At 38.7% G+C, this 22915-nt stretch overlaps 1 protein-coding gene across 3 annotated transcripts in view; it reads right to left on the bottom strand.

Moving 5' to 3' along the window:
- Positions 1-22915, bottom strand: part of ush2a (Usher syndrome 2A (autosomal recessive, mild)) — a 201739-nt gene that overhangs the window by 151403 nt on the left and 27421 nt on the right. For all 3 annotated transcript variants that reach the window (XM_007559093.2, XM_016674807.1, XM_016674808.1), the window contains exons 11-22: positions 21255-21476; positions 18643-18736; positions 11396-11591; positions 10770-10900; positions 10428-10635; positions 7056-7339; positions 5260-5485; positions 4995-5132; positions 3867-4047; positions 1020-1183; positions 709-867; positions 370-598 (exon numbers count right to left, since the gene is read on the bottom strand). In XM_007559093.2, the coding sequence (XP_007559155.1) occupies positions 370-598; positions 709-867; positions 1020-1183; positions 3867-4047; positions 4995-5132; positions 5260-5485; positions 7056-7339; positions 10428-10635; positions 10770-10900; positions 11396-11591; positions 18643-18736; positions 21255-21476 (2232 nt within the window). The remainder of the gene's footprint in view (positions 1-369; positions 599-708; positions 868-1019; positions 1184-3866; positions 4048-4994; positions 5133-5259; positions 5486-7055; positions 7340-10427; positions 10636-10769; positions 10901-11395; positions 11592-18642; positions 18737-21254; positions 21477-22915) is intronic.

Here is a 22915-nt window from a genome sequence, read left to right as displayed (position 1 = left end):
CTGAATGACGGAAGTCAGCCTTTTGTCTGGGGTGTGTTTTAGTAGGGATGCACTCCTGATTTGTACCGTCAATGTGGCCCGTTGAGGGGGGCCGATATGCTGAAGTGGCCCTCGGTGAAATTGAGTTTGACACCCCTGATGTAGACAGTAACTTTACAATATCAGCACATTTTTGTTCAATATTTTTCCAATCTCACTTGCCTCATTTCTTTTGCCAGTTACGCCACACCTCTGTTCACTACAAAACTTCAAGATCTATCCTAATCCTTCAAATGTCATTTGAACTTTAAGTCCAAAACATTACACAGGCTACAACAAGCTGTGAAGCATCCATTGAAAGTGCTCTTTCTTTAAATACTCAGTCATTACCTTTCGACTGGGCCTGTATCATTTCTTGGTATGCTCCAGTTAAAGCTTGCACTGGTTGGGCCTGGTCGTCCAAGGAGGTTTAAATGAAGCTCTTCTCCAGAAGGTGGAGCCCCTAAAGTCTGGTACGAGACTGAAGCACTTATCGTCTCACCAGCTACATTCGCTGTTATGAGCCAATAGGAGTAGTTGGTAAAGGGAAACAAACCAGCGTCCACAAAGGATTCAAGGCCTTAACAAAAGAAAATTAAATCAAGTCAGAATACACAATACAGCAGTATTCATGCCATGCAAATACAATTAGGGAAAACAAAACCTTTGAAAAGCTGTGTTGGTACATACTGAAAGGAAAATGACTCTGGACGGTATGAAGTGACTGTCCATCCCTCATGAGGGTGTAGTTGAGTCTATGTGAATTTGGGGAATCAGGTGGATGCCAGGAAAGATGGATTGATGAGTAACTGAGAACTGAGCCAATTGGTGCAGGCTGCTGTGAAGGAGCTGAACAAAAAAACAGAACCAAAATTAGAAGGAACCAGAGAAACAAACAGGATTTTAATCATTTTATTAATTCCAAAAACTGGTGAACTGTATTAATCAAAATAAAGTACTGGTGAACTGTATTAATCAAAATAAAGTCTAATGGTACCCACATTTGCTGCATCCAAAAGGGTTCTCAGGATCAAAATGACTTGCTCCAGGCTGGCAAGAATCACACTTGTCTCCAGTTACCAGCAGCTTACACACACACACTCCTGTGTCTGGATCACATGAACTATTGACACTGCCCTCTGGATCACATGCACACGGCTGGCATCTATTTATGAAAAAGAAAAGGGAAGCAATAGTATGACGAAATACCTCCCATGCAATAGGGAATTAGTGAACTTTAATGGCTCATAGAGGGTTCTGTTGAGGATAACGTAGTTCCTGAGTGGACTCTTCTCAGACTTTTAGGAGGTTAAAGAAGGTTTCTTAATGAACAAAAACTTAAAACCATCTAAGTTGTCTTTGACACACCACGTTGCTCACACAAAACATTTTTTTCCCTCCAAAAACACTCCACACCCAAATCCATAGAAAAAGTCCAGCTTTTCCACACATCCAAACAACCTCACTCATGCACAGCAATAGAATGGAAATTGTGCAAAAAAAAATTTTTACAACCTCCAAATCAATCAAGTGTGTTCACAATTATATGAACAGCACATAACTGTTGTGCTGTTCCCTTCCTGTGCTGTGTTAGGGTTAGGGTTACCCTGTCACCAGTGCTTGCTTTATTTATAATAACGTTGATGATTAAGGCTTGACGATGAAGAAAAGCCAAAAGTTAGAGTCTCAGAATATTAGAATATGGCAAAAAGTTAAATCCAGGAAACTCATGGTGTCATATCCTCATCAGCTAATAAACTCAAAACACCTGCAAAGGTTTTCTGAACCTCTAAATGGTCTCTCAGTCTGGGTCTTTAAAGTATCTTTTCTTTTAACATACTTTACTTTTGGTGTTAAGTAAGTAGCCTAAAATGAATTACAATTTTGACTTAGGAATCATAACGTTGTGTGATGTTTGTAGGACTCAAGATTAGTTACTGCAGGGTTCTAAAACAGCCCCTCTATAGATGCTGTGGAAGAGTGCTGGAGCCAAAAACGAAAAGTAAATACATTATTAAATGTGTCTTCAAGAATGTGTAAATGTTTAAAGATTACTGTGTGTGTGTGTGCTTGAGAGTGAGAAGTGCCGGGTCATCTCCTTAACACTGTGAGGGAAACCCTAACCACCATCTATCCCACCCCATAGCTGTGATATTAACTTCATACCCCATCAGAGTCGCCAAAGTGTGTGTCCATTTGTGGGACTGCATGTATTTGTCTGACGGTGTCTGAGTCTAGGTCACTGGTTTGGTGTTACCCCCGCAGGGCCAGGACAGTGGGTGAGCATACGGCCATCCACCTTACACCTTTACAGACACACACCAACATGTGGCGCAGTGTGTGTGTTGGAGAACATTTAGCACACCAGTCTGGCAAACTGAATCGGTATAAACCATGCTACTGTCACCTACACACAAACATTATTGATGTGTGTTTTTATTCGCTGCATACTGTACTCACATATTGTACGTCTCTCCCTCTCTCTCACACACACACACACACACACACGCACACACACACACACGCACACACACACACACACCAATGCACCTTCTTTATTGCTGTGTGAAAAGCCACAGCCTCGTAAAGAGGCGCAAATTTGTCCTGCCAACTGGTGCACCAACACGGATACACACACTGATACAGAAAGTGCCACAGTGACTCGACCTTCACTCCCTTTCCCAAGGAGAAACACCAACATTGCACCCAGTCTTCCTTTTATCAATGAGCCTAAAAGTGGAGTGTTTGTGTTTTTATGTTTTTTCATGCCATTAGGGAGAACCATTAATGCACATTAAATCACATTTCAACATGAAATTTAGGGTATACATATAATAAATTGAATATCGTCACCTTCCTAGTAGTAGTAATGGCCTAAGTCTTTTTTTTTTTTTGGCAAAAAACATCACTACCTCTTTATTGCCAAAAGATGAGATAAAAGAAAAAAAAAATCAGCTTTGGCAAAGAATGACCTTAGTCATTATTCTGGGAAGAATAATATGTTACAATTTTTTAAATATCTTATAATCTTGTTTATACAGAATTTTAACAAACTGTCTTGCAAAAGTGTAAACACTGAAACTACAGGGGTTAGCAAAAAGTTGTGCATAAAATGCACAAAGCTGAAGTGGTGAAATGTTTCATTAAATTAGTGTTCTTTTGTAGTAGAAAAATGGTTTTCCAGGTAAAAATAATTTTAAAAAATCGTCAATTAAACCTGATGCATGTCTTATTCTAAACCATCTCCATCCTTCTTCACAGCTGAGAGAGCTCAGCCACAGCCTGATGTCATCTCTAATTAAGCCACACCAGAAACTAAAGCTATCAGACAAGGTCAGCTAAAATACGCATCAATATACCAATGTACACACACAGAGTGGACAACTGGTCAAACAGTTTGTGGTCAATCCATCTACTATGACACCACACACCTGTGTGTGTGTGGATCAGTTTAATACTGTGTCTAAAGTGAACAGTTATTTGTGGATGAGTGTTTTAAGCTGTGTGAGCATGTGAGATGGCCTGCAGGTAGCAACATGAGCAGCAAAGGTCAAAGCAGTTCTTAACTCATGTAAGTCATCTGTCTGCTCACCTTTCTACAAACTCTCCTTATAGGGACTGCACCTGGAGGCACTCTATGAATAGCTGCATAAATCCATGAGTTTCTTTAATGCAGAAAAAAAATATTGGGGGGAAAAACTTTCTAATATATACAACTGATGGGACATCAGTGGTATCTCAGTGGTGGAGCAGATTCACCATAATAAAGTAGCCTTTATTCATCTACTACTAAATAAAGGCCACCAGTGAAGGCCAAAAATATGTGAGAGGGATTGTGTTAAACCTACCTTCCCAGACCAGGATTAAACCCAAAGTACATCTCACGACATTGGTCACAGCGTCTTCCTCCCACTGAGCGATGAGCGCAGACACACTGTCCATTCTGGCTCTCACAACTAAGCTGCATTGCTCCCATTGGATGGCAGTCACACTCCAAACACACACCATGATCTGGAGCGAGGTAGAAGCCTGGGCAGAAATAAATGAAAAAAATAAAAATAAAATTCAATTGATGCACTTCATGTTTGCAACCAAACATGAAGAGCAATATTTTTGATGAATGATAGCAAATCGTCTCACACACACACATATACACACACACACATATATATATATATATATATACATATATATATATATATATATATAAAACACAAGTCTTACAACAATGCAAGGGTAAATTATTCTGAATGCAGCTTAATACAGTTTGAAACAACCATTTATGTTTTTAGTCATAGTTAATAAAATGTGTTGTTTGCCATTTATCTGTAATAAAATTTAACACAGAACCAATAAAAGTGTCTGAGGTTACATTAGGCACTCCACATTTCAAAGCATAAATCAATAGAGATCATTTTTCTCAATGCCTGTGAGCTGATAAATACATTAAATATTCTGTTAGCCACTTAGGCAGGTGTTACCTATTAAATGTGGACTGCAACAACAGAACTATTTAAATATTACTGTTCAAACATATGAAAGTGAACACATTATGAGAGAACATAATCAAAATATAAATGTGAACACACAACACTGACTGCATTCAATGTGAACATCTTTAAAAAGTGTCTCAAAACGTCCACCATCACAAAAGTTTTGCAGCTTTTATCATTCAAAACCAATCAAAAGGACAAAAGTAGGTACAGCTGTGCTCATAAAAATCTTACAAAAAAAAACAAAAAAAAAAAAAACTGAGATTCAAAAGGCAAAACAAAATATGCAGAAAATGTGAAAATGGCTATATCCACACACACATATCAAAAGGAAACCCAACAACTGGAACATTTTTTGTTCTTAATTTCTGACACAGAACTTTCATAACTCTTTCATAACAACACCTTAACCTGTTAGGACTTATGTATTTTCTTCTTTTTGTTAACTCATTTATCACTTGTCAGTCAGTTATTTTAACTCACCAGGTCGGCAGCTACTGCAGTCCTTTCCATGTCGTGATGGGATACACACACATTGCCCCGTGGCGCTGTCACAGGTTGACCCTGTCACTGTTCCCCTGGGGTCACAGATACATGGCACACAGCCCTGAGACAAACCTTCTGACAAAGATAAAAACAAGCCGTGTTATTTGACTGGTAAAGACCAACCAGAAACCCCCCTGATAAAAAACAAAGAAACTACTAAAACATTTTGAATGATAAAGGTCGGACAGAATCATTTTCTTACTCTCAAGGTCTAAACTTCTGTTATAGTAGTTTTGGACGCAGCTGGTACAGTGGGCACCCTCCACTCCTTCCTTGCAGGGGCATTGTCCGGTCCTCCTATCACACACACCCTCTGGCACGGTTCCATGACTGTCACACACACACGGCAGGCAGCCCAGGCTGTTGCGCTGCTCCAGGGTGTGGTAACCATGACGGCATGAATCACAATGATGGCCCTCTACATGTTCCTGGAAAAGCCAATGTTAGGGGAAAAAAGGATGACACGAAGATCAAATAATACTGATCATAAATGTGGAAATTTAATGCATTTTGGTGTATTACCTTCCCTTTACTCTGATTTATTGCTTCAAATTTGTTCAGAGTTTTAAACTTACGCTTAAGCCAGAGTTGTGAATAAAAATCCTTGTGTTCTTTGTAAATCTTAAACAATGAATCTTATGCAGCTTTTCATGTACTATGATTATAATCTAATCCCAAGAAGTCATTGGAAATAAAGATATTCTCTTTGAAAACAGATGAAACTATTTGTTCCCAAGCAAGTGCCATTTGGAGGTGAAGATCATCCTTTCAACGAGTGTAGAATCATGTTCTTTGTGTGATACATTATTTAAGGCTGTCAGTGTGTCACATAAAAGCGTGCGATAGGAATACAGGTATATAAAAAAAGATAGCTGCACCTCATCAGGTTAGAAGATCCTCAAATATTTTTTTTTTCGTAATTCAATTTGAAATGAGAAACTCATACATTATAGAGATTCATTACACAGACTGATATATTTCAATATTTTTCTGAAAATGTTAAATTTTATATCTGATGGAACCCAAAGATTCTGTTTCTCCAAAAATCTGACCACAAGATCAAAACACAACAGGGATTTTAAAGAGAAAGTTATGTTACGATGTTACACAACAATTAAGAAGCCTGCTGACTTCAGACTTGTCTGACCTCCACAATGAGGTTTACACAGAGCTCTTTCCAAGGACATCAAGTGAAGACTGAGTGGAAGGAAAAAAACGTGCTGCAAAAAAATAAGAAAAGCAGCGGATTTAAGTTCAGCCCTGAAAGATTCCAGAGCAAATCTCACTTAAAAGGGAGATTCACGAGGCGAGGGCTGTGGCAGAGACCAGTGCTTCAAGAGCTGCCACGTTCAGGACACTGTGTTGTGATAAACAAAGGACTGTTGTTTAGTGGTTCGTAGTTAAATTTTTTTGTTGAATTTTTAAATCAGTGTCCCAGACACCTGAGGAAGAGGCATGAAATCCAAGCTGCCTGAGGTTCAATGTGAAGTTTGCAACAGTGATGATTTGAGGAGCCTTGTCTTCTGCTGAGGTTGGTCCATGGAGGTTAAGTAAAGCCTTTTGCAGAGAAATATTACAGCACTTCATGCTTCTCTGCTGTTAAGCTTTATGGAGATGCTAATAGTCCATTGTTGCACCAGCTTAATGTGTCAGAAGCACCAATGTTGAACGACCGTGGTAGAAATATCAGCAGAACCAGAGGCTGGTGAGTTTTCATGTCATACTGTACTGCATACTTTTGAGTCAGCTGGCATAATCATTTTTTTATTGATCTTAGGTAGTTTTCCAATTCTCTGAGAAAGTGAATTTTGCATTTTCATCGGCAAAATGAAATGGTATTCCTAGTAACTTTCCATAGGAGTAAAGAATAAACTTTTGAGACACATGCCTCTGGATGGATCAGACCTATTATAATAAGTCTTGACATTTTGAACTTGCAACAATAAATATATTTTGTTTCATTTTTATTCTAACGTACTGCGGTCCATCCGTACATACCTTACACACACACTGGCCCGTGTGCGGATCACAGTTGCTCCCAGGCACCGTCCCGTCACGTGAGCAGTTGCAGGGGGCGCAGGATCCCTCCAGTCGTAAGCCATACAGGCCCCTGCCGCATGAGTCACATCGCTGGCCTCCCACCCCAGGCTTACACTCGCACTGCCCCCCACTGGGCTCACAAAATGAACTGAGGGAACCCAAAGGGTCACAGTCACAGGGGACGCAGCCATCTGGGTGGGAAAGGTTCCAGTATCCAAACTCACAGCGGTCACATGACAGACCTGGATATGAGAAGAAGAAGAAGAAGAAGAAGTGAGCTTCAGAAAGAATAAAAATACAAGCTTCTGTTTTTGTTCATTTACCGATTATTGAAGAGCCCCTCTCTTTGTGCAGGTGTGTGTGTGCGATTCAGAGAGCAAGAGAAATGGTGGGTGAGTGAATAAAACTGCCATCATTAGGGCCAGGCCCTCTGCTCATGATGGATCACTCACCTCAGGCCAAAACACTTAATTTTACCGAGCAATAAATAAATAAATAAATAAATAAATAATTTAAACGCTTGTACAAGAAAAGAATAGAGGAAGAAAAAAGGGGAAAAGGAGGTACAATAATGATATATAAAAATAAAGTTATTTCAATACCAACACTAAAACATCCATTAGCTTCACCTCCCAAACACTTAATAACCTCATCCTGTTTTAAAGCGTAAGAACAGAAACTATTTTACATTAAAGAAAATTTTCTTTTCATTAGTACAGGCAATTAATTAAGAAATGAACTCGTATTATTCCTTAACTCTCTGTGCTTCTCTTATTTATATTTAATCATCAAACAGCAGTAAAAATCAATTTCATGCCAAAAGAGGTTTGATAGCCGCGAAAGCAGTGTGAAGCTTTAAGGCCAGTTAAACTATGATGTGCAGCGCGAGTGTGTGCAGGGCTTATTTGAATATGCCATACGTATTCTATGACAGGCAATCTGTCCCTAAATGGATGCCTGGGGGCAACGCAGTCACCGCAGTCGTTTATGAGGGAGCACGTGTTCATATGTGGGTGGCTGTGGATGTGTGGGTGCACAATGGAAACATACCGGTACGTGTGTGTTAGCGCACATGTCCAACACTTGTGTTTCTTCTGACCCGTCCACTTTGATGGTTTTATAGATATGGATGTTTTTTTTCTTCATGGGTCATAATTAATAGTTCAGTAAAGATATATTTACTGACTGTGTTTTGTGACATCCAAACGCTCAGCATAGTTTATTATGTGATAAGTAGACTGAGGCTTTAGTGATTAAAGATCAAATCAAAGCCCAGTGGAACTCGTTAACTAGACACAATTATTAAACTATTACCAGCATTTTCATTACAATTTCTTTTATTTTTAAGTAGTTAAAAAAAAAAAAACAACAACTTGCCGATCTGCTTTTTTGGAAAATGGACTTTATATATTGAAACAAACTCTTGAGGTAAAAACCAAACGGACGAACGGTCAACAAAAAATAAACGGTAATAATTTAGGAGAAAAAGAGGTAAATGATATCAGATCAGAACAAAAGCTTTGTGTTTTGCCCCAAGAAGCCCCTGTAAATGTGTGTGTGCGTGTGTTTGCGTATGTGTGTTTTCAGTAACATGGCCAAGCTTTTTATCAGGAGCCAGCTGGTTAACAGGCTCATGCATCACCATTTCAAACACTATTATGAACACACTGCACTCTGGCACCTTGTTATGAGCGTACAGTTTTCTGCATGTGTGTATCTGCGTCTGTGTGCACACATTTCAATCCCATCCTTCAGAAGCGAGCCTGCCATTGCTCTACACAAAGTATCAGCTTGGCGGTAATAAATTGCCATAATCAAATCTCATTTCTGAAAAATACCTGTGGGAGCAACCAAACAAACAAGGACAGAAAAAAATGGGTCTTGTAAGAAGAAGTGTGAAGAAATACAAGAAGCTGCTGCAGTTTGTTTTAATCAACTTGGCACCGAATTAGAGAATTAAAAACCAGCTAAGTCCTTGATGGCATACGCGCACATACATGTGCATGTACTGAGACAAACACGCAGACATTTTTGTGCACAAACACTCCCACAACATACAACAAAGGGTTAGGGAGAAATAAATGAACTTCAACACATGGTCACATCCATCTATTACAAAAACACACCAATGCTGCACATGCACACACTCACGTGCACAACATGGGCCCTTGGTAGCAAGGCTTAGCAATAAGCATGATGCGGTGAGTTGAGAAGAGCTGCTGGCCAGTTTTGCATTTCATACAAGCCTGGTCTTCAAAGACACACAGGGGATAGGAGTGAAACCATTTATCAAGAATAGCGGCACAACGGCTAGAAGCACCACTAGCAGAAAAGCTTGTTTATTTGGGCTACCACGACACTTAGGGATGTGTGTGTTCAGTGTGCATATACTCATGCTTCTTTTATAATGTGCACCCAGTGTACAGATTTTTGCTTGTGAGCACTTCAATGAAACCCATATGGATTAATTAGGGCAAACTTGTTGGACAATTAAAGAGAGTAGAAAGGAAATTTACTATTGGTTTGTGGCCAGCATCAAACCCCACTGGGCACTAAAAATGTTACTGTTCAAATTTATTAAGGAAGTGCATTGATAAGTCAGTTGGCTTTGTGTCGTATTACATCGACAAACTTTCATGTAGTCATTTTGTGTTTTATAGGCAAATTGTATGAGATGGAACGATTCAACATAGTCAATAACTGAAGTGGAAGAAAACTAATACATTATTTATTTACAAAGATTTTATTTTGAAAAACGCAGCTTGGATATTGAATCATGGCTGAGTGACTTTTAAAAACAAGAGCTGTGCTGGAAACAAGTCCACCTTGTTTCCAGTGCATGCTGAAATCAAAAGAAAAATTGAAACCGTTTAAGACTTCGTCACCTATCCTGTTAGTGGCGCTCATGGATTGGATCTCAAGGAGTAATGGAGCATTGTAGGTCGTCTTATTCAAGAACTTTGAGGTTTTCATAAAGGATGAAGGTCTGAAGGTTTCTTCAGTACATCCCGCTCATAATCCACTGCAGCTGATCACAGCTGAGTGAGAAGCTGGGATGAGAGTCGGTTGAGGCCACGGTTCTCACCCCAAAAAAGGTGAATGGTTCCCTTTTAATTAGCATACGTTTGTTAGCATAAGGTAGAATTTTTAGAAAAGCAAAGTGGTATAATACAAAAAGTTTATTGTCTTTGACTTTCACAGTTGCATTTTATTTATCTCAACTCAGACTCCTACATGACTGACTCCAGACATGCGTTGTGGGTCTGAAGCCCTTTTCCTCTGTGTTGAGTCTTCTTTGATACACAAACACAGGATTTTTCACATATTTACCTGTGACATGGGGTTTACATAGACACTGCCCTGTGTGCTGGTTGCAGATGGAAACTGCTCCTGTTGAGGTGATCACGGTGCCTTGGTCACTACAGTTACAGGATGTGCAGCCGGTTGGATTTGTGGCATTGAGACCAAACCAACCAGGCAAACAGTGAACACACTGACGGCCTGTTACTGCAGCCTTGCAGTTACACTGTCCTCCAATCTTTACATGAGACACACCGTGAAAAAAACAGAGATATGAAGAAGAAAATGTGGTCAGTCGTTCAGTTTTAAAATCTCCCAAATCAACAAGTTGCCGTAACATTACTCTGAAGTTCAGCATGTGTCGGTGTTTACCTGGGCACACTCGGTGTCACCTTCGACGGTTCCAGCAACATCGCAGTCGCAGGGCTGACACACATGAGCGGAGGTTGGATCAGAGTCCTGCAGCCTGAAGAATCCACCTACACAGCGCTCACAGTTCTTTCCTAATTTGAAGAGGGACAAAGTGTATAAAGTAGAAAAGTTAATAGACCTCCTGAACAAGATGTGGAAGGTTAAAGTTTAATCTGTATTCAAACAGCAGATGGCTAGTGCAACACACAACTATTATGGCCTATAAACTGGTGGGGGTCAAGGAAGGGAAGAAAGTTGTTCTTGGCATCTTGCAGATATAAGCATGGAAATTCATATTATTTACTGTTTTTATGTGTAAAGACTTTATTTTAATTAGTAATTTTCCTTTTGGCAAATACTAATATAAACAAAGCACATATCTATCAGAGAAGTGTTGCTAATTATGCACCCACACTTTGTTCTTTATAGCTACAAATATAAACAGGGATTGGCTGAAAATGATTGTTTCTTATGATAAAACTGAATGAAGTAATTATGTAAACATTTACTAGATTATATAGTCATTAGCTTATAGCTCAGAGCTACTTTTTTCAGTCTATCAATAACTTCTGCCTACAAGAGAGCACCTGAGGTGTTGTGCATGCAGTGGTCACAAACTCCCCCTCCGCCTCGATAGTGCTCGTCCGGATGCTCATCAGCCAGGGCGTCATAATGACAAGAGACGGCGTGGCCATAACACTGACAGAGTCGGCAGTTCATAGGCTGGAGCTGATCACCTGACCTGAAGGGTTTGTCATTGTAGAGTGGTGCACAATGTTCACACTGAAAAACAAACAAAAAACACAAAAAATAAGGTTTAAGTAAAGAAAACCAATGTCACCTTTCCATTTCCAAATTGCAAAAGTCTCAGCAGTTACATTACACATGTTAAATGATTGAGTGAATGAAATAACAAATTAGTTAATTAACAAATAAAATTATTATTCTTACTCAAATAAGCTGGGGTCAGTTTCTAGGTCTTACAAATTTATACTGCTGAAACTCTAGACACTGTTGAGGCAAAATACCTTCTGCTTGAGGAATAACTAAGCTGATCTAAAAACACAAAAACTGCTATCTCATTTTAAACACGATTACATCTCAAAGAAATACATTTTACAGTGGATTCCTGTGATGTTGTATTATTGGATTTAGACACTGCAGACCATATTGTCATCTCAAGGATGGAGGAGTTCAAACTACTAATAAAGAGAGAAGTAAGGCCAAAAACGAGCAAATTCTGTTAAATATTTCACTGCTTTATAAAAATTGAAGAAATAATGACAAAGAGAAACTCAGGTTACCCTCTTAAAGCAAATAAACTGAGAACATAGACTCAGAGTTTGTTCTGAACAACCCCAGGGTCTACATAAACAGGCTAGTGGGTGGGGAATTTAAGAAACAGGGGAAATGTTAAGCAATGAAATAAAACAATAATAATTTAAAAAAAAAATCAATGAGCACTGTAAAACTTAATCTAAAAAGCACAATGTGTCTCAGTACAAAACACAAAACTATTCACCATATTATCATGAACACACACACATACACACACGCAAACAGCAAAGGAACCGAACGTCTAGTGAGGATAGGCTTGCAACAGCTACCGCTTTTACACAGTCACACTTTCATGTCAAAATAAACATACCAAGGTGTGTGTGGAGGGGAGGGAGGAAAGGGGGAAAAGTGATGTAGAAATGCTTTTTTTTTGTAGCAGAAAACAGCAGCAAGTCCTTTGATTTTGTTCAGCAGTCAGTACAAATTATGGTGGACAAGGGGGGCATCAAATGGCAGGATTAAAAATGTATTAAAAAACACAGGAGTTCTTCCCATGTGTGACACATGCGGACCTGCACAGGCCCTATTATGTATGACACAGACGAGGGGGCGTTCAGGAGGAGGGAGAGGGTTGATGACGACTGGAGGAAGGTGGTGCAATTTGTGATTTAGAGAGTGAGGAAAGGAAGTAGAAAAAATTGAGAATTAATGTAAAAAAATAAAAGGCAACAAGAGTAAAACATGAGCGTAAATAAAATAAATGTATTTGTACGTTTTTGAGGATAAACAGACAATAACAAATACAATGAAACAATAAGATAAATTAAATCATCAACATTTTTTTTACATCACCTGGGTGAAGTTATGCCGGTACTCATGAAAATGCATTCAACAAAACATCAGAACATCCGCAGTGTTGTTCAAACCATTTCTGTGCCGTTTTAGTTGGATGTTTCGGGTCATCGACTTAATGAAGGCTTAGTTGTCTTGCAGATGGAAAAAAAAAAACCTCCTCAAATTTCACTGCATTAATTTTTACCTCCCGCATTTCTAAACCATGCAGAGTTTACTGCCAACAAGCATCCCCACAACACTATGCTGCCACCTCCATGCTTCACAGTGAGGATGATGTGAAGCTTCAGCGTAGTCATCCATGTGAGCATCAATAAGTCTTGACTGCCTCTGATCCTGTCACTGCTTCACTGCCGTAGAACCACATTTGGTTCTACGGCAGTGTAGACTGACCACTGTAGACTGGCCACTGTAGACTGACCACTGTAGACTGGCAAACACAAACAGCTGCAAGTTTGGAGATTCTCTCATCCAGTCATTTAGCCTTCAAATCCTTATGGCTGCCCATTTTTCCAGCTTCTAAACCTTCAGCTTTGAGGACAGCATGATGGAGAGGTTACCTGTCACTGGTCAAAAATGTAGAGCATTATCATAGAAAAAAACATGTTTGAATAAAACCTGTGGTGTGAAGACGCAGATGACTCAAAGTTGATTAAATCTTGACAAAAAATAAAACAGAAATGGAAAGAAATGTATAAAGACCAACATCCTTAAGAGTACAAACATAATTCAGAACTGCCAGCATGTTCATGTTTGCTCTGTCATGTTTCCTGCTCTTCTATGTGACATAATGTTTGGATGAGGTCCATCTCCTGGCATACCTTCAACAACAGACAGTCTGTGAGTTTCACCATGTTGTTTTGCACTTTAGTATATATGTCTACTTTCCTGGCTGTGGGTCTCTTTTCTGATATGTTTCACACGTCACTGATACTTCTTTTCACGTCCAAAGTCAAAGAATTGTCCCTATATGCTCACTGATTAATGTGCCAAATATAGTAGAGTCCAGAAGCAACATAGTTTTCCTATTCAAGTCTATTTCCATATTTCTAGCCTTTATCCTTTTTTCTAACACACCTCTTTCAGAAAAACAAGTCATTCTGTACATCTCTCCCATCTTTCCATCTCTCCTCTTCCTCACCCCCTCCTGTCTCCACTGTCCCTCAACTGCTTGTTCTCATAGTCACGGTGACTATGTGAGCTGAAAATATTACCATACCAAATGAAAGACAGAGGGTTTTTTCCCCTTTCTTCTCTTTTCTTTTCATACAACATTGCTTTACCTTCCCTCCCTCCCTGCCTGCTAATTAGTCGAGGGACTGGTGTTTGGGAGTTAAAAGAAGAGTGTGCACATTCATTCTACTCATACAAAAGGTTTTGATGGCGCTCCATCATCTACATGCTGCAACAGAGCAAAAAGGAGGGCACATAAAGAAGACTGAGTTTGTGCAGTTTTAATTCGGTTTTCTCTTATTTGCGGTTGGCCGCTTTAAGCTATATTAAGAATTAAAAACAGCATTTATTTTTTTCTTGGAGTGAAAGAGTTGCTCTGTCAGTGCTGAAATGTGATCCTACACACTCATTCCTAAATCTGAAAGAATTTTCTTTTTTCATTTCATTTTGTGGTGTGAATACAGTGCTGGTTTGCCCATTTTTTTCTATTCAAATCAATTGAATTTTAAAGATAACCAAGTAAATATGAAAGGCAGCTATCAAATTATGATCTGGAAGGGAAACACCATCCAGATTAACCTCACCTGATCTAAAAAAGTAACTGAACCTGCAACCAAATAACTGCTGTTGCCATCAAGCATTTGAAATAACTAGCACTGAGTCTTTTTAATCACCTTGGAGTTCAGTTCTCCACACTGGGAGCTTTTAGATTGGATTCGCCAACCTCATGCTATACCACATTAATTGGATTTAAGTCAGGACTTTGACTAGGCCACTGCAAAGCCTTTTTGAAATGAGTCTTTCAGAAGTAAACTTGATCTGGGATAACAGGTCAAGGCATTGCTGCATCATCCAACAACACTTGAGATTAATGTGATTTTGGAACTAACAATTTTTGCTCAGTATTTTTCTTACTGTTAAATTAACACAGGCATTAACTGAGGCAATTTATGCCTGCCATGCTTTAAATGTTCTGGATACTTTTGTGACATCCTGAGAGTCATTTTGGTTGTTTGGCAACTCCAGAGAAGTTTCTCCACTGTTTCATGTTTTGTCAATTTGTGGACATTGGCACTCACTGTGGTTTGCTGGAGCCCCAAAGCCTTAAAAATGTCTTTTAATCAGACAGCTTTGAATCATGTTGTTTTTCATGAATTTATAATAGCTTCCAGTTTCAGTTTTCCAATAAAACAAAATAAAATTAGGTTAATCACAGTTATTTCATAATTTATTAAGAAGAAAGATTACTTCTTCACATATGGTTAGGACATTTTGGATTGGCTTTTCCTTAATAAATTAAATCATACAAAAAATAATTTAGTATTAACTCAGGTTATCTTTGATATTAGTATTTTTGCACTCTGTGATTAAAATGCAAACAAAAAAAGTAGATCTGTAAGGCACTATTTTTTTCACTGGACTGCAAGCAGTTCAGTTTATAAGGCTTGAAAACATCAGTCTGTGTAATCTATAATGTGCTTCACTTAGTGAATTGAGTTAATGTAATAAATGAACTTTTCAATAATGTTCTAATTTATTAAATGGGTCTGTAGATGAAATTAGCATTTAGTGATGCACATTTTCAATGAGAGAGCTGTCCATATTATTCCTGGTACAGTCAAGACAGTAACTGTGTGTGTGTGTGTGTGTGTGTGTGTGTGTGTGTGTGTGTGTGTGTGTGTGTGTGTGTGTGTGTGTGTGTGTGGGGTAGGCGGCAGGGTATGTGTGTGAATCAAAATGTTTTGGACTGAGAACCAGAGGAAGGAATAACATCTTATTTTCACTCCGACTGTTGTGACAAAACTTGCTGAGTGAGGAGACCACTCTAATGGATATGTGGACATTCAGATGGCCTGTCATAAGCATCTGTGCGTGTGTGCGTGAGTGTAAATCCACTGGGAACACTCATCTTATCCTAAATGCCATGACCAATTTCACGCTCTCGCAGCAAAGGTCATGGCACTGGCTTGTGTGTGTGTGTGGGAATGTTTGTGTGTACACATCAGTTTCCTGTGTATCTACAGAAAAGTTAACCCGGTTAACCCGAGCGCAGGTGAAAATCTGCTGCTGATGCAGCCGTAAGCAACAGAGAATTGGGGCAACACCACTTAACGTCAATAGCTATCAGACTCAGTGCCACACATTGGTACAAACTCAAATAAACACTATTTTCAGTTTTTAAATAACAAAACCTGTAATTGATCAACTTGAAGTGAAATCTACTTGGACACTGTTAAAAACCTTGCTATTCCCCACTTAGTCCTTCTTTCAAACCTGAGTTTACTGAGTGACTTCTTGTTGCAAAGGTTTACAAAATTTAACAAAAATGTACATACGTCAAAATGCATACTCACACGCTCTCATAAAAAGACACACAAAAACGATTATATCACCATTGGGAGGTTTGCAATAGAATCTGATGCAACTATCAAATACATGCCTTTAGGGTAGAGACAAAAGGGATGGCTTAAAGCAAAGTTAGCTCTAATTTTTTTTTCTTTTTTTAAACACTGAAATGTTATATTTCTGCACTTAGTAAAATTAAACATACTTTTAAGCATAATTCCATTACATTTCATGATTAAAATAAAGTGAGCACGATCATGCAAAATTCATGATATGATATATCTTTCAGCCTCGACTGAATCCAGTGGTTGTAGCAAGATGCAGAGACAGAGTGACAGAATGAGAGATCAAGTCTGACACAGAGTGCACATAAGAAAGAATCAAAAGACAGAGGGAGAAAGTGGGCAAGCGTGAGCGTACGTTTGCACACATATGGGTTTCGGCATGTGTGAGTGTTTGTGAGAGAGAGCTAGTTTAAGTGTGTGTCTTCTAAGGCCCCTGTTGATCATTTTGACACATGTCTGAGCATTTCTGTCACTTTAATGTCACTGTGGAAATTCTACAGATTAGTACAACATCCTTCATGGTACTAGGCCGATCCAAGTCAACAGAAGGCATGCAATATTAAACGCTAATATTCCCCACAGGCTTTTATGCTCCAATATTACAAAGACAGAAGAGAGGTCTTGAATATTCACTTGGAGAGATGGCATGGACAGGTTTAAAAGAAAAGTGCACACAGGCACCAAAAGAAAGAGCTCTTTGTAGACAAATGCACAGATTATACTCTGATGTGTTTCAAATAATCAAAGCTCCTACAGAGAATAGGTCACATAAAAACATGTCCATATTGCTTAAATCTGGAGCATCTTCAACAAAAGAAGTAATGTATTAGGGGGAAAAAAAAGAAAGGAACTGCTTGGGTGGATGGATTAATCTGAGACTGATAAATATAAAGAAGAAAGAAAAAAGAGTCAAACAGAAAAGAATTAGACACTTAGAAAGTGCAGACATAAAGAGTGGGTCAGGGTGGGGGTTATAGAAAACGGTGGAGTGAAATGAAGCAAAAGACAAACAGAGGATGAAAAAAGGGCTGATTAGAGATGCATGCTGGGGGAATGTCATTGTTCTAGTCGATTTGAGACATTATTTAAACAGTGACTCAGGAGAGAACGACAGAGTATGAGAGACAGAGAGTGATCAGTAAAGAATGGAGGATAAAGGTGGGACAGGGACCTAGAGAGCGCAGACAACTGCAGTCTATAAAATCATGAATAAGTGAGGACGATTTTTTTCATATTAATACATAGGCACTTGTGTATATCTGGATGCAATTTCCATTATGACTTCTGTTTGTTGATTTGATTCTTTTCATTTGAACAGATGAATGGAAAAAGTGTTTATTTTACTTATTAATCTTCTGGAAAAAAAAAATTGGTTCGAAATGAAAACTGTAAATAGACACTGATGTTCTCTGGATCCTCTACAAAACAGTAAAAGCAACACTAATGCACGGACACTGGGCATGAATGATGCATCCGTAGTAAATAATGCAGGTTGTCCTGTGTGACGGTGTGTTAAAGCAGTCACACCTGGCTATTTCATTGCTGACCAATGGAAACTTATGCTGGGATGATTCCAACTGTTATAAAGTCTATAGTGTCTTTTTGTGACTGTCCATTCCAGAAATGGTCGTTCGGATCCAACCATTATTCTACAGCAAACAATAGCAGTTTGTAGGTGTTTATTTTTGTAACAATATTGTTGGCTTAAATGAAACAAATTAAACAGTCTTTGTAATAGTAAAGTGTCCCTCCCCTGCAATTCTAGGATGTTACATATATCATTTTTTTTCTTGTTCTGAAATTATTTAGATCAGATTTCATGTAAACCGAATCATACGACTCTCTCTCTAATTGCATAGATAACCTGATCTATTCATTTTAATGGTTAAATATATGTGATGTACATCTGGATCTAATTTAGAAATGTAGCATCTGAAACTTCCCTGTTAAGCAAACGAGTGCTTCGGATCTGTATTTAAATAGAAGGGAAATTTACAATTTAGGTGAGACTTGTTAACATGAACTTTTGATATATTCTCCACAATTTGCTGTGTGAAACAATGTCAAAATAGCTGTGAGGTCTGCTCCGTTTGTGTGGTTATGACACATTTGCTACTCACATTGCTTCCGACTGTGTGGCTCTCAGGTAGACACAGGCAGCGGTATGGGGTCACACTGGTGTCACACTGGTCTGCATGGCCATGACATTCACATCTGCTCAGGTGACAGAAAGAATATGGTGTGAGGATAAAGGCTGCAACAAATACAGAGAGAGGGCCTAAAATGTAACAACATAAGTTAAGAACATACTTTCCAATTAAAAAAAACAGCAATGAAAATATTAGACATGAGAGGAACACTCTCCCACAATGTCTGTTCTGATTTCCTTCATCCTTAAAACATCAGTAATTCCAACGATAAGAGGTCATTAAGCATTAATAAATGCCACTTCAAGCATCATCAGAGTAATGTAGGAGGTGACAGACAGTTCTATCATAACACCGTGTGATAGCAAAACACACACACGCACACACACATTTTATTATTCACTCTGATATTCAGTTGCATTGTCTCTTTCATCCTTCAACAGTGCTAACACCTGTGACACCGCACAGCCTTAACAGTATTAATGAATTCATTTCAGGAGATGTTTTAGCAACATTGCTTTATCCTATAAAAACCTTTTGGTGAAAGAAAATATGCAAAAATTGCAACTCTAGTTTAGTAGGAAGCATTTTACTCATGGACCACCTCTTATGCAATACAAGTATATTTAAGGGCTGCACAATATTAGGAAAACATCAGATGATGCAGGTCAGTTTTGGGTTGATGATTATGATAGTGCTTTACAAACATATTTTAAACTAAACACTTTTCATCTTAGGTTCAATCCAGCTATCATAGAAGAATATTTTTTTATTTTCATCTCAGCAACATTGGTTGTTTCATCTTGCTGAATCTCCTGTGTTAGCAGCTAAACAGCTTTGCAGTAGTTGCTTTATGTCATATTCTAAGACAGGTGATTTCTGACTTGCACATTTGAAGAGTATATATATATAGTAAATACATTATATTTTATATATACCATATTTTCCAGACTATAGAACGCACCATACTATAAGCCGCACCCACAAAGTAAAAAAAAAAAAAACTGGAAACGTACATCATACATAAGTCGCACTGGGCTATAAGACGCTGGTATCTCCACCGCTCTCGGTTTTCCACCTTTATAAATCTGCTATTAAATGCTCCATAATGGCTGTGCAGCATCCAAAAATGTAAACAAAGCACAGGCAAAATTTTATAATGGTAGGACCCAAAGGGTTAAGGACACAAAGGGTCTCCTACACCAAACCATGGATTCGTTCACGCCAAGTTTACGTGCAGATCGATAGCCTTCAACTTAAAAGCTGAATCATATGAACTTCTTCGTGTGGTTCCCATGATGAGAGGGTATGAGTTTGAAAACATTTCTCCGTCATGCCTGCTGCTAGCATGTGCTTGTTCTAAATGAAAATTAGCACTTTCTTCTTTGATTTCCAATTTTGACTTCCAATGATTCACTTCCTGCTAGAGAGCCCCCTGGTGGCTGAAGAAAAACCCATACAAAAGCCGCACCGGGCTATTAGATGCATGGCTCAAAATGTGGTTAAAAAGTAGCGGCTTATAGTCCAAAAATACGGTAATATCCATTTTCAGTCACAACATATCAGTGAAACCCTAATATTTTTCTTCCTTTCTCCTGCTACATTTATGTTTACATGAATCATAAAGAATCAAGAAATGACAGACGAATAAGACAGAAAGGAGTGACATGGATGGATGAAGATCACACAGATGAGGTTTCAGCAGCATTAAATCTGGTTCTCCTACTTCACTGTAACAAGCTCCTAATTAAAACAGCTTAGAGGGAGGGAGAAGGAAAGAAAGAGAGATGATTGCCTCCTGCATAATCCTATAATTACCACAGTCATAAAAGACAGTCACTATGTCAGTCACAATGTCAGTCTAATGAAAAGATGTGTTCACAATTACTCTCAAAAACCTCTGCTGAAACCCAACAGTCTGTGTGGAATAATTTTTTGAAACTGTGCTCACTCAGTTCTTACAAATCAGTATTGAGGAGACACTCCAATATTTCATTTAACCAATTATGACACTTAGAATAGCTTTGGTAGGAGAAGAGTGTCTTAAAGCTGCAGTAGGTAACATAAAATAAGTTACCTACTGCACTCCTCACAGGGTCCCCTTCACTCTCCGCTGCTCTACAACTCCTTCCCACTGCGGAGCCTGCAGTGAATGTATGGTAAATATGGCCAGCGATGACAGCAGATTAACAGTTTTCCTGTTGTTTCTCCACCATTAGCACGGGTGCAGCAAACAAGAAACCTTGAACTTATACATGCTGCTTAAACTGAGCAGCAGCATTTACACAAACAGGATCAACAGCACTAAGACCTTCCTCCTGGTTCTGATTGGTTGTTTCTAACTCAGAGCGGTGTATTTCCACAGACCTTTTTTTTTTACCAGATTATTTGCCTCATATGATACTGTCAAGGACATAGTGACAGTTTTAACAAAAACAATATGTTTTTATAAAGTCATATATATAGATTTGTCAACTCTTGTCTTCAGGAGATCTACATATGACAAGCTTCACCCAAAATGAAACACATATTCCTACAACACTAAACACAGATGCAAAATATATATAACAAAGTCAAATTTGTACCTGCCACTGATTGTGATTTCACTGATGGCAAAGTGTCTGTGTCGTTGGTTGACCCCGACTGCTGCGGTGTAGTATTGCCCTTTCATATGTATTCTGACCTGTGCAGCTTGTACCACTTCTTGCAGGGCAGGAGTTTTGTAGAAGTCATTATATCCTGGTCTCAGATGTGGCTGTGTGGTCAGCAGACTGAAGGTGATGTTACCTCCTACGAGTGGCACATCACTGAAAAAGTATTTGTCCAAAAACAGAACACAAATCTGTGAGTTTTTCATAGATTACAGCATCAAAACCCAATTGTCCCTACATGAAATTAACATCCAAGTTGAACTTTGAGATGCACTAATCAGGATTCTCAGCAAGCTCCTTGAACTTTGTTTCCATATGTTGTCAGACAGTGCTTTTGCTTTTAAAGGGTTGAAGCTACCAGGTTAGCAGCTTCAACACACAGGTTGATGCTGATCGTGATGAAAAAGACTCTGACATGTTACATTGTTCCAAGAGCCTTTGTTAGGGTTTGCAGCACATCTTTGGTAAATTACTTAAACACTGTTTAGGCCAGGGGTCACCAAGTCCAGTCCTCATGGGAAACCACCCTGCAACTTTTAGATGCATCTCTGCTCAAACACACCTGGATCACATAAACTGCTCGTTAGCATTATCAGCCTATTGTAGAGCTGAATGAATGCTGGTGAGGGAATTCAGATATTTTGGAGCAGAGATGCATCTCAAAGTTACAAGTTAACGTTTTAGAATTTGGGCTCAGATAATTGAAATTGTGTTCTGTTGCAAGCTGCAGACAATATGAGCTGCACTGCAAAATCCTGTGTGAAATGTTAAACATATTTTAAATAAAGTGGTGAAAGTTTCCTGAGAATGATTGTGTAATTTGGCTACCGAGTTTATTTTTATGTCTACAAGTATCTGACATACTCACAGATATGATCTGTCCTCAAATTAAGATGTTATTTATGTGAATTGATTTGCAGTCTGCACTTCAATTGGCTTGCATACAACAAAAACAATGGAATCCAAATTAGTTAGGCACAAGTAGAAGGTGTGCTTAAGTGAATTTCCCCAAGTCCACCAGTATTTGGAGAAACCATTTATTTTTGCAAAATTCAATAAATCTCCAAGGAGAAAAAATTATCGCATGAAGCAAATTGATATGTTGATGCAATTATGAAAAACTGAGTGTGTTATTTTGTTGACAAAGTGAGGTTATGAGGCACTCATGCCAATATTACTAAAATGATCAGAGCCTAGAAATGTTGTTTGTGGCATCATCTGTCAGTTAAGTGAAAAATGAACAATGACTGCATAATCTGTGATCTACTCATACCTGTTCCCTCTATTACCAACCAGACACTTGATGCCAGCAGCTCTGCCAGAAATTAGTGAGATAAATGGTAGCTGTGTACATTTTGCAGGTCCACTATTGTAACTAGCGCCAATACAAAACTGGTTGCAGCTCATGCGCCAAAATAACTCTGCAAATGGTTAACTTCATAATAGTTAGGGTGCCACCGAGTATGTATATGTATTTATGCAACTGTTCACCTGATCCCTCTGATTCATTTGACTCATGGCTTTTGTGTGACGTGTGTGACTGAATGATTAGCATATGTTTGTAGAGTGTAAATGTGTATTTATTTAACATTTCT

Source organism: Poecilia formosa, unplaced genomic scaffold (genome assembly GCF_000485575.1).
Source record: "Poecilia formosa unplaced genomic scaffold, Poecilia_formosa-5.1.2 Scaffold102, whole genome shotgun sequence".
Taxonomy (NCBI): domain Eukaryota; kingdom Metazoa; phylum Chordata; class Actinopteri; order Cyprinodontiformes; family Poeciliidae; genus Poecilia; species Poecilia formosa.
The sequence above is the reverse complement of the archived record's forward strand: the minus strand, read 5'-3'. Positions and strand labels throughout refer to the sequence as shown.